Below are 13,988 nucleotides of genomic sequence, written 5' to 3' on the forward strand. Positions count from 1 at the left end.
TTCCCCAGGGCAAGGGAGGAGCAGAGGAGGAGTTGTGAATCTGAGTCTCATGATTCATTCTCTGGGTTGCTCCTGGATTACACACCATGCCTAACTGAGAGCAGGTTGTATTCTCTCTCGGTCCCATCTGAGATAATATTATCGCATTTGAATTATTAGGGTTAATAATTAGTTAGTGATTGCAAAGTGCATTGAAGGGAAAATTGCTATCTGAGTTCTAAGAATTATCATGATTTTCTTTTCAATAAAACTTAGAAAAACAGATTCTGCTACACTGGGTAGCACCTTATTTGAAAAGTCTCAGCAGGATTCCCAGTGGAGTAAAATGCTTCTCAACACGAGTAAGGGTATAAGAATCTGGCTCATCAGGTTTATTTTTCTGTATATGCTCAAGAAAGTAAGGGCATAGGTAGGGCACTCACAAAAAGATAAAACTCAAGACTTAGTATCTATATACTCAATTAAGTAATGCATTTTATTTTGGAAACATGAAATTTTAAAACTAACATTCATGTAGGTTAGTTATCTGTGACTTCTCCCCATATCTCCCAGATCCTACTATCCTATAGACCCAGAAAGCATTTTAGATTTCTCTGACAACTTTTTTTCTCTTTTTAACTCAGAAAATGACGGTTAGTGTTTGTTTGTTTGTTTGCAGCACTCAAAAGGAGTGAATGAGATGAGCTATCTGGGTTATAGTATCTGAAGGGCTAAGTTATTCTCTTGGAGAGCCATTCTAAATGAGCCTGACTGAGATACTGGATCTGTGTGAAGAAGACTAAGGATATAATAGGATGTCAACTGAGACAGAACTTCCAGTGGCTGTTAAAACCAGCGCAAAGAAAGACTCCAAAAAGAAAGGTAGTAAGTCCACTTCTCTTTATATTTAATGAAAGACCGGTTTTCTTTTACACTTCGATTTATCATAAGCATGCCTGATTCTGTGCTCCTTGTGCAGGTCAAACTGCTGTTAACGTCAGTAGAGTTTTGTCTGCCTAGGAAGCATCAGATCTGGTTCTTTGTGTATTCAAAAAATATCACTCTTAAAACAAATGAAATGCAGAAACACCCTAAGTTACTGCATTATGCTTTATTAGTTTTCTACTTTATAAGTGTGTTGTATTTGTTTTGTTGTTCAAAATAGATAATCTAAATTCTTTACTTCAGAAGTATTGGTTTAGCCACTTTTAGCAAAAACTGTTTTTATTTTGTTAGATATTCTTTTGTTGGCAAATAATTCTTCTACTAACTGTTTTGTTTGTGTCATCTTGAACCGAACAAAAGAGGTTAAATGCCCTGCTCATCCTCATAGTTTGAATATTATGCAAGGATCTGCATAAAACACAACAGGATTCTTAAGAGAGACCACGGTGCTTATGGTGAAGGGGGTTGTGTTGGCTGCGTTATTAACCACATACAGGATATGTTCCTCCAGACTTTGCATGCATTGTGGTAAAAGCAATATTACTGAGCGGAAGGAGAAAACAAACAACAAAGAAATAATACACATAATAATTTTACATTCTATCCTACAGTTAAAATTCAGGGTCAGGTTGCGGAGCCTTTATTCACAATGGTGCATACTTACTCCTCTGTATAGCACTACTGAAGTGGGATTACTTGAGTGAGTACTTATCAATGTGAATAATAAAAAGAAGATGATCTTGAAGCAGTGATGACTAGCATGGTGCTGCTTGCCTTCTTTTATGTTCTACAAGGGTAAAAATTAGCCTCAGTTTCACTTTCTTTATACTTGAGACCCAATTTGAAACTCAAATTTTACAAGACCAGCACCCCGGCTTCAAAAACTTCTTATGGGATAGCCCAGGATAAAGTACAGATCCTGCTATTTCTGTGTTTCAGTTGCTGGAGGTTAGCCCACTGGAGGGCATTGGAACTGTGTGTTGTATGCTCTTCAAACAGAGAGATTCTCTGACTTTTTGCAAAAAGAACAGGAGGACTTGTGGCACCTTAGAGACTAACTAATTTATCTGAGCATAAGCTTTTGTGAGCTACAGCTCACTTCATCGGATGACTTTTTGGTGATTCATCTGTACTTTTGCTTATGTAGTGATTTTTTCTGGGTGCCTTGCTCCACTAAACCTTCTTTTGGGGTAGACTTCCTACTACTGGGACCTGACCCTCAAAATCCCAGCTAGATTTGGAAGTCCACTAGGCACCTTGAATTATATGCTTTGGAAGAGAGAAGATAAATTGGACACTTTGTTATGAGAACTCTTGAGCTATTGGTTTAAATGCATAAAAGGAGATTATTAATTTAACAGACAAACATTAAACATCATGGTTTAGCTTTGGAAAGATAATATTGGAGCTTTGTGGTAGCTGAGAAGGCATTATGTAGATCACAGGTTCCCAAACTTTTTTTTTTTGCTATGCCTCCCTTTAGAGAGTCATATCCCATGTGGGCCCCTCTCCCCAGCCCTGTCTCCAAGCCCTCTGCTTGGCTCCCTCAGCTTCTTTGCTCTCACTCTGCCAGCTTACTGCTCCCTCGACTAGCCCTAGCCAGCTCCTCTTTCTCCCCGGCCACACCGCAATCCCTATCAGGCAGCACCCCGCTGACTCTACTCACTGGCTCCAGCTGCTTCCTCCATGCTGCTGCTGCCTGGATCTTGCTTCCTGTGCTGCTGCCTGTTGCCACTGGCCCAGAGTCTGGGACACGTGTAGGGAGGGGTGGGGGCATGGCAGTAACAGACACTGTGGGAGCTGGCTGGCTCTCCAGTCCCACCTCTGGGGCCTCTCCTTGTGTGCCGGCTGCTGGACAACTGTGCACAACCCACTGCTGGCAAACCTATGATGTCGATGTAAAGAGGTCCCCTCCCTTGCCAAGATGTACAGCTGAAAGTAGAGCTGGTCAAATTATTCATTACTAACAATATTTATTTTCTCTTGGCAATGAATTCCACATCTCCTAATCTCTTTGTTTAATATTCACCGAATATGGTTCAGGCAAACACAAATTTTGGCATATGGGTTGTTTACATACTGTGATTGCTCTATTTGTGGTTTGTGATTGGTAATTTAAGTCACATGGTGTTGCTTCTGCTCCATAAATCAGTTGATGAAACTTTTGGAAATAACAAATAATTCTCTTAGGGATTGAGTTTTTTGATGAGTAATTTGTGCCAACATTCATGTAACTTTCTAGATTCACAAACATCTTCACAAATCTTCAGGGGTTGAATACTTTGTAAGTCTTATCCCCACAAATGTAAGTGAACAGGACGCACTGCCATTACTGATGAGAATATTCATGAAATATGTTGTATATTCTGTGACCAGCTCTAGCAGGAGTTACCCTTTATCCGTCATGGCGAAGTGGCTGAAAAGTGATCAGTGCACAGCAGTAAAACATCTCCAGAATTAATCATTTTCTGTATTGAATGTATAAGTCTGACTGCTTTGAATAACAGCCAGCAAGCTGCTGGGGTCACAGTAGAATAGGTTTTTTGGACAGGCTATGTATAAAATTCAGGTAATGTATTAGCTGTTCAAATCCTAGGTCGGGAAAGTGAGAAGAAACTTGATTTGTTCATTACTTTTCATTGGTTCATGTCACATCATGTATATCTCAGCAAATGAGCCCTAACCTAGAACAGTGTGATATGATGGACATTTGGAAAAATCTGTGTTTTTCAGGTTCATTAACTGACATCAGAGGGGGAGTAGCAAGTGCACAACCTGAAGTTATGTTTGTAGACACTGAGTTCAGTTATCCAATGGAAATGACTATTCTGAAGAAATAAGTCTTTGCTTTATAAAGACTTCAGTGAGTCTGTGTTTATTGTTTTGACAGCTGCTTCCATTTAAAAGCAGAGATATGCGTCTTTCACAATATAATCTGATATTCTAATGCATACAAGACAACCTACAATATTGTGTTAAGCAAGTATGTACCTGTAAACTCCAGAGCTTTACAGGACAGACTTTCCATAGGTGTGTTGCGTATTGCGTATTTTTAGATCTATACTGACTGAAAGAGAATAAGCATAGGTTAGGCTAAATTGTCTTCCCAGCTGTACCATAGGTTATCCCTGCGTTTTTAGCTAGACCACTGAAACCATCTTTGGCTCAGTTTCTCAATCTCTATAAAAGTGATAATATTTCTGGATTTCAAAGGAGTATTGTGAAGCATAATTCATGAATGTTTGTAAGACACATGGAGATCTTCAGGTGGAAAGTGCTACAGCAGTGCAAAATATTGTCATTAACTAGGTGAAAAAAATGAAAACATGGTTATTAAGTTGATATTGCCAACCCATTTTGGGTGTTGCATAGCTGTTTTCTGCAAATTGATTGAATAACATGAATACTAAAATTAGAATTTGAATAGCAGTTTTATGTATATTATATATATTTTAATCAGATGAGGTACATGCTGACCACCTAAATCAGAGTGCCTCCTTAGTACTTTTTGAATTTCTTAGAATTGTGGATGTTTCAGAACTAGGTTTTTTTGTGATTCCCAGTGGGGAAAAAGATAAATAAAACTGGGTATGGATTTAAATACTCTGTCTGTGATTGATACTGGTAATGACTTGATTGGCGATAATAAATTGACAGCTTAGTTTTTAATGTGATTTACATACTGGACAAAAAAGTTACTCAAAATAGCTGGTATTAACAGTAGTCTGATTATGCCAATACAAGAGATTCTACAATGTTATTTTGATGTATAGAACTAGGTGAAATTTTTCTACTAAACAATTTTCCTGCTGAAAAATGCAGTTTCATCAAAAAACAAAATGAGAATGTCATTTAAAATTAAACTTGTCTATGGAAAACTTTGAAAGACACAAAATGAAAATGTGAGGAATCGCTAACAAATTTAGTCTTTAAGGTGCCAGCGGACTCCTTGTTGTTTTTATGGATACAGACTAACACGGCTACTCCCGATACTTGCCTCATACAAGGTGATCCTGGACAAAGGGTGGTAGTGACATGTAAAGAGGCACATAAAATGCAAGTACAATTTATTGTCTTGGGCTTGCAGTACAGTTTATCATGGGCTTACTCATTTGCAGGAGTTCATGATGCCCACATTCTGCAAGGCACTGACAGCCTATTCCATATATGCACTTAAGGCACTATAAAAAGAATTTATTAATAAGAGTATTTAAAGATTTTAAATAATATAGGACCAGCCTAGCTCAGGAACTGCCTGGTGCCCTCTGTTTATATCACTGCAACTGAGATCTGTAGGATTGGCCATGTTGACTATATGAATATATTGGGCGGGCTGAGTTGTGGGTCCACATTTGAGCAAAAGCAGAGAAGTGGTACCCTGTGGGCCTAAGTTAAGCCTTTTGTGTTGCTCTTGCATAGTGCCCCTCGGATTTGAGCAGTTGCCCTGGTTTCTGCCATAACTTTGAATTCACTGATTGTTGTTGCTCTTAATATTATGCATTAGCCGCATTATAGTAGTGGCAGGAAGCCAAACCCTCTTCTTTCTAGTACTGTATGCACCCATAGTGACAAATGGTCCATAGGTGAAGAGTTGACAATCAAAACAGGCTAGACAGCCAGCCGTGCTGACACCACTTTCATTTGTTCCTTTACAAACAAAAAATCCTTTAATTTTTATGGATATTTTAGCTTTGAATATAAACGGGATTTGATGTTAGTTTAGTCAGGTGACTGATAGAGTTGTGTGGTGAAATATGTGACACTTGTTATTGTGCTGAACCTGCAACTGCGGATCATATTAGGGATATTGCTGCAAAGAAGTCTTGAGATTAGTTAATGGTTGGAAAAGGTTTCTGAGTGCTGTTCACTCTTGAGATCTCTTAACCTTTCTTTAATGCCTTCAAATATAGCTCCACTTGTTTTCATTTGAATAATCTGCCTTAGATATAAAACAAAATGTCGCTTTGTATCTCTACAGGACCTTTTAGGTTTTATTTGTCTGCTTCTGATTATTAAAGCGATATAGACACTGTCAGGTCAAATTTATATTCTGTGGCTCTGGCTGGTGAGTAGAAAAAGGGAGATCGTTAGGAAGAAAAGATCCAGTATACATCCTCAGCTGCACTCTGTACATAGAGACCATTTCAATGGTCCTGCTGCAAAGGTCACTGAAGTCCATGTCAAGGCTTCCATTGACTTCTGAGGGGTAGGCAGTGGGTCAAATATGTCTAAATTTTGCTACTGGGACACTCTCCTCAGAGTATTAGCCAGAACTGTAAGCCACAGTCTTACCTTTCTGCCTCAGCAAGAAATAACTTCGTTGGAGCTTAAATCTCATGTCTGCTCCCTGCTACACCAGTCTGGTCACCTCACCAGCAAAATCCTCAAGACTCTGCTAGTCTTGACCTTGCCTTGCAGGTAACAATCAGTGAATTCTAGTTCCTGAGTTCCCCAGAGCTATCCAGTCCCCCTCACTGGATATGCCCGGAAATTATTAAGTTTGCAGCCTCCAAAGAGACATAGTACACACATCAGCCTGATAGCTTAGCTAAGGACTCAGTCTTTACTTCAATTTAACAGCACTGAGATGGCGTATCATAAAACAAAGTATAAGATTATTGATAAAGAACATAGATTTAAATGAAACTAAGAGAAAAAGACACCAAAAATGGTCACAAACAAAACAAAATAAAACATGCTTTCTAGTGTCCAAGACTTAACTTTAGCAAGATGTGATCTGTGTTTTCTCACTTACATCAAGCTAACAGCCTCTCCAGCTCTTCCAGTTGGAGGATCCAATGTTTACAGAATCAAGAGTGCCGTCCCCTTCATTCCCTAAGTGATGGGTAACTAGAATGTCTTTTTGCTCCTCTTATATTTCCCCAAGTCCATTGTTTTTGTCTCAAGAACCAGAAAGATCTCTTGGGGGTTCAGACTCTGGTGTGGCCCCCTGGTGTGCTCACCAGGATGTTCCCTCTATCACTTGTTACCTTGATTGTTTACCTTAGATGTAAATGTACTTTCATTGTCCTCCGCCTGTAATCAAGCCAGGCAGATAGGTGAATCCACATTCCTTTATCTAAGGCAGGCTTGTTTATTCACTACCTCCGAAAAATATGTTAACATATTTCTAAAAAGAAAAGGAGTACTTGTGGCACCTTAGAGACTAACCAATTTATTTGAGCATAAGCTTTCGTGAGCTACAGCTCACTTCATCAGATGCATACTGTGGAAAGTGTAGAGGATCTTTTTATACACACAAAGCATGAAAAAATACCTCCCCCCACCCCACTCTCCTGCTGGTAATAGCTTATCTAAATTGATCACTCTCCTTACAATGTGTATGATAATCAAGTTGGGCCATTTCCAGCACAAATCCAGGTTTTCTTTCCCCCTCCTTCCCCCCTCCCCCCACACACAAACCCACTCTCCTGTTGGTAATAGCTAATAGGTAATAGGAGAGTGGTCACTTTAGATAAGCTATTACCAACAGGAGAGTGGGTTTGTGGGTGGGGGGGAGAGAAAACCTGGATTTGTGCTGGAAATGGCCCAACTTGATTATCATACACATTGTAAGGAAAGTGATCACTTTAGATAAGCTGTTACCAGCAGGAGAGTGGGGTGAGGTATTTTTTCATGCTTTGTGTGTATAAAAAGATCCTCTACACTTTCCACAGTATGTATCCGATGAAGTGAGCTGTAGCTCACAAAAGCTTATGCTCAAATAAATTGGTTAGTCTCTAAGGTGCCACAAGTACTCCTTTTCTTTTTGCAAATACAGACTAACACGGCTGTTACTCTGAAACGTATTTCCAGAACACAATCCTTGCATCCATAACACAGTGATATTCATGACCAGTGTGTCACCAGTTTTTGTATGATATCTTACTTGATTCACTTTTATAGTGCAATAATATATACAATCAGTTGATTGAGTTGTGGTTCTGACCCTTTGTTTTCCCCGTGGGGTGTTTGGACCTTGATTGTTACAGTTACATAAAGTCTTCTTAATAAATTCAGCTTCTATATTGATCATTGTTTTACCTTGCTGGGAGATGGGGAGTGGGAGGTTGCAATCTGCAGGGCTTTGGTGGAGAAAGATATAGGCAGGTGTCGTAGATAGCGACAAGAAACAGGATTCCCATGGTGGGAAGGAGGAGTTCTATGACAGCTGAGCCAAATGACAAATACTGTTCCTGCAAAGTCACAGAATTTATGAGACCCTGTTTATGTATCTGGAACAGCTGTTGTTTTGTGTGGTACTATAGTCATGCAAACTCATTCCCTTACAGGAAAGGTATATTGAAATATCCTCATTAAGCATCATTGTGACAATGTTTCTCTTGCTATAAACTTTTCAGTCATTCTCACATCTTTTTGCTCTCTTTCCATTATTGCTAGAGCTGATTTGTAAAACGATGTCTGTCCGACGCTGAGCGATTATTATTAAGATATGATATATAAAATCCTCCCAGAGGCTGATGTGAAAGTTCTGCTTATTTAGGATAACACATGCTATACACCACAGCTGCAAAACTGTACAGTAACGTGAATGGTGGTTGAATTTCCTACATCAACATTATCACCTTGATGAATTCAGAAAATTAGACCATTAAAAATGTGAAGTACTAATTTTGCCTTTTTTTCAATCAATAGTGATAATATTTATCTATTGATATTATAAACCTCCGGGGTTTGATGGGCTGTAGAAATGCTACCTGTACATATTCCCAGCCACAAGTGTACATCAGGGATTTTAACTGCCTTCCTTTAGGATGGGGGTATGCAAACTCTGATGAGTGTAGCGTTTGTCAATGTAATTGTTCTGTTGCTCTTTACTACATATCTTGTCATGAGTCTAAGCAACCAGGGACCTTCGTTTCAATTTGACCTCAGCAATCCTCCCCGCTTGATCTCACTCTGTCACATGAGCTGACAGTGCACCATATGTCATTAGAAAGGATTATACTTCTGCCATCCCCCACCACCAACCCTAATCTCAATACCTTTGTTGGTTGTGATCCACTCGTATGGTAAATTACTTCCGTGCTGCAACTACCTAGAGAGACCTTGCTGGAATTTTAAAAGGCATCCTGAAGAGATTTCACATAGCTAATTAAAACAGTCTTGTAGGTCACTTCCCCACAAATTGGACATTTTATAGCAAGAGTAGGCCCATTTATTAATGATTCAGACTGCGCTACTTAGAAGCTGACTGTTCTTCTCGTTGCATCATTTGATTGCCTTAGTTCGCTGAGTAGTGAATAAGCCCCGGGTGTTAGTAGCCTAGGGGTAGGGAATTGTACGTTTTTATTAGTCATCCTTGATAAAAATGTGAACCACTTGTGGTCTTGTAGTACATGGAGAAATCCCACTGTGTAAATATTTATGGACCATGAATCAAATATAAAATATTTACTTCAGTCTCTTGGAATTACAAATGACTTAATAATCCCTTTTGGGAACTGGTTTGCCTTGGTTAAGGATCTGTGTTAATGCTGTACATGGAAAATCTCCTTGTGGAATTTAACTTACACAGTGACATGTAAATGAAAAGTTTAATGGAGGTGAACCAAACTACCAAATTTGGATGCAGATTCTGAATCCACCAGTCTGGGCCCATATCAATTTTAATTAAGAAACTTAATTTGACAGTTCCCACACTCATTTTTGTATTTGACATTTTTTAGATGATTTTTGCTAGTTAAACTGCTGACCATCATCGCAGTTCTTAACTCTCTTTTTCAAAAGTGACTTAAGCATTTAGGAGCCTAAAGACAAGTCTACCCTACAAAATGAAGTTGACCTAAGTTACGTCGGTATTCAGCCACCACAGTAAGTACGTCGCTTTTGCATGTCCACACTACTTGTGTTGGAGGTGCACATCATCACCAGGAACGCTTGCACCGATTTAACTGTCAGTGTGGGGCATTGTGGGATGGCTTCTGAAGGCAGCAACAGTCGATGTAAGCAATGCAATGTCTACACTGACACTGCATCGATCTAACTACATCAACAAGCGCTACCCTCTCATGGTGGTGGATTATTAAGTCGGGGTAGTGGGCAAGTTACATTTAGTGTAGACACTTAGAATTGGATCGACGTAAGCCGCCTTACATTGAGATCTATCTCTGTAGTGTAGACCAGGGCTTAGTCTTAATGAGAGATAGGCTCCTCAGTCACTTGAATGCTTTTGAAAACTCTAACCTAGGTCATGCTCAAGTTGAAGCTTACTTAGATTCATAGATATTTAGGTCAGAAGGGACCATTATGATCATCTAGTCTGACCTCCTGCACAATGCAGGCCACAGAATTTCACCCACCACTCCTAAAAAAGACCTCACACCTATATCTGTGCTATTGAAGTCCTCAAATTGTAGTTTGAAGACCTCAAGGAGCAGAGAATCCTCCAGCAAGTGACCCGTGCCCCATGCTACAGAGGAAGGCGAAAAACCTCCAGGGCCTTCCAATCTGCCCTGGAGGAAAATTCCTTCCCGACCCCAAATATGGCGATCAGCTAAACCCTGAGCATATGGGCAAGATTCATCAGCCAGATACTACAGAAAATTCTTTCCCGGGTAACTTGGATCTTACCCCATCTAAAAACCCATCACAGGCCATTGGGCCTATTTACCATGAATATTTAATTACCAAAACCATGTTATCCCATCATACCATCTCCTCCATAAACTTATCGAGTTTAATCTTAAAGCAAGATAGATCTTTTGCCCCCACTACTTCCCTCGGAAGGCTATTCCAAAACTTCACTCCTCTGATGGTTAGAAACCTTCGTCTAATTTCTAATCTAAATTTCCTAGTGGCCAGTTTATATCCATTTGTTCTTGTGTCCACATTGGTATTGAGTTTAAATAATTCCTCTCCCTCTCTGGTATTTATCCCTCTGATATATTTATAGAGAGCAATCATATCTCCCCTCAACCTTCTTTTAGTTAGGCTAAACAAGCCAAGCTCCCTGAGTCTCCTTTCATAAGACAAGTTTTCCATTCCTCGGATCATCCTAGTAGCCCTTCTCTGTACCTGTTCCAGTTTGAATTCATCCTTCTTAAACATGGGAGACCAGAACTGCACACAGTATTCCAGGTGAGGTCTCACCAGTGCCTTATATAACGGTACTAAAACCTCCTTATCCCTACTGGAAATACCTCTCCTGATGCATCCCAAGACGACATTAGCTTTTTTCACAGCCATATCACATTGGCAGCTCATAGTCAACCTATGATCAACCAATACTCCAAGGTCCTTTTCCTCCTCCGTTACTTCTAGTTGATGCGTCCCTAGCTTATAACTAAAATTCTTGTTATTAATCCCTAAATGCATGACCTTACACTTCTCACTATTAAATTTCATCCTATTCCTATTACTCCAGTTTACAAGGTCATCCAGATCCTCCTGTAGGGTATCCCTGTCCTTCTCTAAATTAGCAATACCTCCCAGCTTTGTATCATCTGCAAACTTTATTAGCACACTCCCACTTTTTGTGCCCAGGTCAGTAATAAAAAGATTAAATAAGATTGGTCCCAAAACTGATCCTTGAGGAACTCCACTGGTAACCTCCCTCCAACTTGACAGTTCACCTTTCAGTAGGACCCGTTGTAGTCTCCCCTTTAACCAATTCCCTATCCACCTTTCAATTTTCCTATTGATGCCCATCTTATCCAATTTAACTAATAATTCCCCATGTGGCACAGTATCAAACGCCTTACTAAAATCTAAATAAATTAGATCCACTGCATTTCCTTTATCTAAAAAATCTGTTACTCTCTCAAAGAAGGAAATCAGGTTGGTTTGGCACGATCTACCTTTTGTAAAACCATGTTGTATTTTGTCCCATTTACCATTGACTTCAATGTCCTTAACTACCTTCTCCTTCAAAATTTTTTCCAAGACCTTGCATACTACAGATGTCAAACTAACAGGCCTATAATTACTTGGATCACTTTTTTTCCCTTTCTTAAAAATAGGAACTATGTTAGCAATTCTCCAATCATATGGTACAACCCCTGAATTTACAGATTCATTAAAAATTCTTGCTAATGGGCTTGCAATTTCTTGTGCCAATTCTTTTAATATTCTTGGATGAAGATTATCTGGGCCCCCCGATTTAGCCCCATTAAGCTGTTTGAGTTTCGCTTCTACCTCAGATATGGTGATGTCTACCTCCATATCCTCATTCCCATTTATCATGCTACCATTATCCCTAAGATCCTCTTTAGTCTTATTAAAGACTGAGGCAAAGTATTTGTTTAGATATTGGGCCATGCCTAGATTATCCTTGACCTCCACTCCATCCTCAGTTTTTAGCGGTCCCACTTCTTCTTTCTTTGTTTTTTTCCTATTTATATGACTATAGAACCTTTTACTATTGGTTTTAATTCCCTTTGCAAGGTCCAACTCTACTTGACTTTTAGCCTGTCTCACTTTATCCCTACATATTCTGACCTCAATAAGGTAGCTTTCCTTACTGATCCCTCCCTTCTTCCACTCCCTATATGCTTTCTGCTTTTTCTTAATTACCTCTCTAAGATGCTTGCTCATCCAGCTTGGTCTACAACTCCTGCCTATGAATTTTTTCCCCTTTCTTGGGATGCAGGCTTCCGATAGCTTCTGCAGCTTTAATTTAAAATAATCCCAGGCCTCCTCTACCTTTAAACCCATAAATTCTTCAGTCCAATCCACTTCCCTAACTAATTTCCTTAATTTTTGAAGGTCAGCCCTTTTGAAATCAAAAACCCTAGTTGCAGATTTATTTTTGTTAATCCTTCCATTCAGTTTGAACTGAATTAGCTCATGATCACTTGAGCCAAGATTATCCCCTACAACCATTTCCTCTATGAGATCCTCATTACTCGCCAAGACCAGATCTAAAATGGCATCCCCTCTAGTCGGTTCAGCAACTACTTGTTGAAGGAATCCATCAGCTATCGCATCTAGGAAAATCTGAGCCCTATTATTATTACTAGCACTCATCCTCCAGTCTATATCTGGGAAGTTAAAGTCTCCCATGATCACACAGTTTCCATTAGTATTTACTTTATTAAAAACATTAAAAAGGGCTCTATCCATATCCAAATTAGATCCCGGTGGTCTATAGCACACCCCAAGCACTATCCTAGGGGAGGCTCTAATAGTTTTCTTCCCCAATTTAATTATTGCCCAGACAGACTCAGTCATATCCATTTCATCGCTTCTTATTTCTTTACATTCTATCTCATCATTGATATACAGTGCTACTCCACCACCTTTACCTTTATTTCGGTCTTTCCTAAACAGCACATACCCTTCAATACCTGTAGCCCAGTCATGACTACTATTCCACCAGGTCTCTGTTATACCTATAATATCTGGTTTCACTTCCTGCACCAGTAACTCTAGTTCCTCCATTTTGTTACCTAGGCTCCTTGCATTAGTGTACAAACATCTTAATTTTTGCTGTTTGGCCTCACTCACATTCTGTACCCTATTAGGCACGGTTATTTTACTACCAGTATAACCTATTAGACTTGTATCTACACTGCCCTTCCTCCTACCTACAGCTGTATACTTGTGCGGCTGCATGAGACGTTGCAGTACTTAAGTCTGTTTCAGGTAGCCTCTAGTGAGATGGGCGTTTATCAGACCCATGAGGCCCAGGCTTTGCATTGATTATTTTGGATCATAAAAATAGCCTATTTTTTGGGTTTGTTTTGGCAAAAAATTGCCTTTCCATCTAGTCTGGATTTTATTTGTGTCCAAACATGAATATACCCCTAGATTCATTTCTCCAAATGAAGGACTATTTGTATTCAGGCAGGACTAAACATAAATCACAACCCCGATAAAGAACTGAGTCCTTAGCAGGCCCACCATTCTCTTTTTGGAGGGAACATAGGGAAAAAGAGAGGATAGGGAGAAGACACCTTACTTACTTTTTCTTTTCCCTGATCTTTTTCTTTCTTAAATACCTGATCCATTCTACTTTGTTTTTGTCCACTGGCTCAAATTCTTTGTCCCACCAGTATTACTTTTCCACCTATGGACATTTTTCTGCCTACAGTTGTTACTCT

General features: G+C 39.5%; 1 protein-coding gene across 28 annotated transcripts in view; it reads left to right on the plus strand.

Moving 5' to 3' along the window:
• The window catches only part of DAB1 (DAB adaptor protein 1), a 758,910-nt gene that overhangs the window by 574,025 nt on the left and 170,897 nt on the right, over positions 1–13,988 (plus strand). For 25 of the 28 annotated variants that reach the window (XM_073357552.1, XM_073357549.1, XM_073357567.1 and 22 more), the window contains one exon: positions 659–861. The exons of 2 other annotated variants lie outside the window; for them this stretch is intronic. In XM_073357552.1, coding sequence (XP_073213653.1) covers positions 795–861 — 67 coding nt within the window. In that variant the 5' untranslated portion in view covers positions 659–794. Of the gene's footprint in view, positions 1–85; positions 105–658; positions 862–13,988 lie in introns of those variants that run through there. One more of the 28 variants, XM_073357563.1, reaches the window with a different exon arrangement.

This window comes from Lepidochelys kempii, chromosome 8, assembly GCF_965140265.1.
Source record: "Lepidochelys kempii isolate rLepKem1 chromosome 8, rLepKem1.hap2, whole genome shotgun sequence".
Lineage (NCBI taxonomy): Eukaryota > Metazoa > Chordata > Testudines > Cheloniidae > Lepidochelys > Lepidochelys kempii.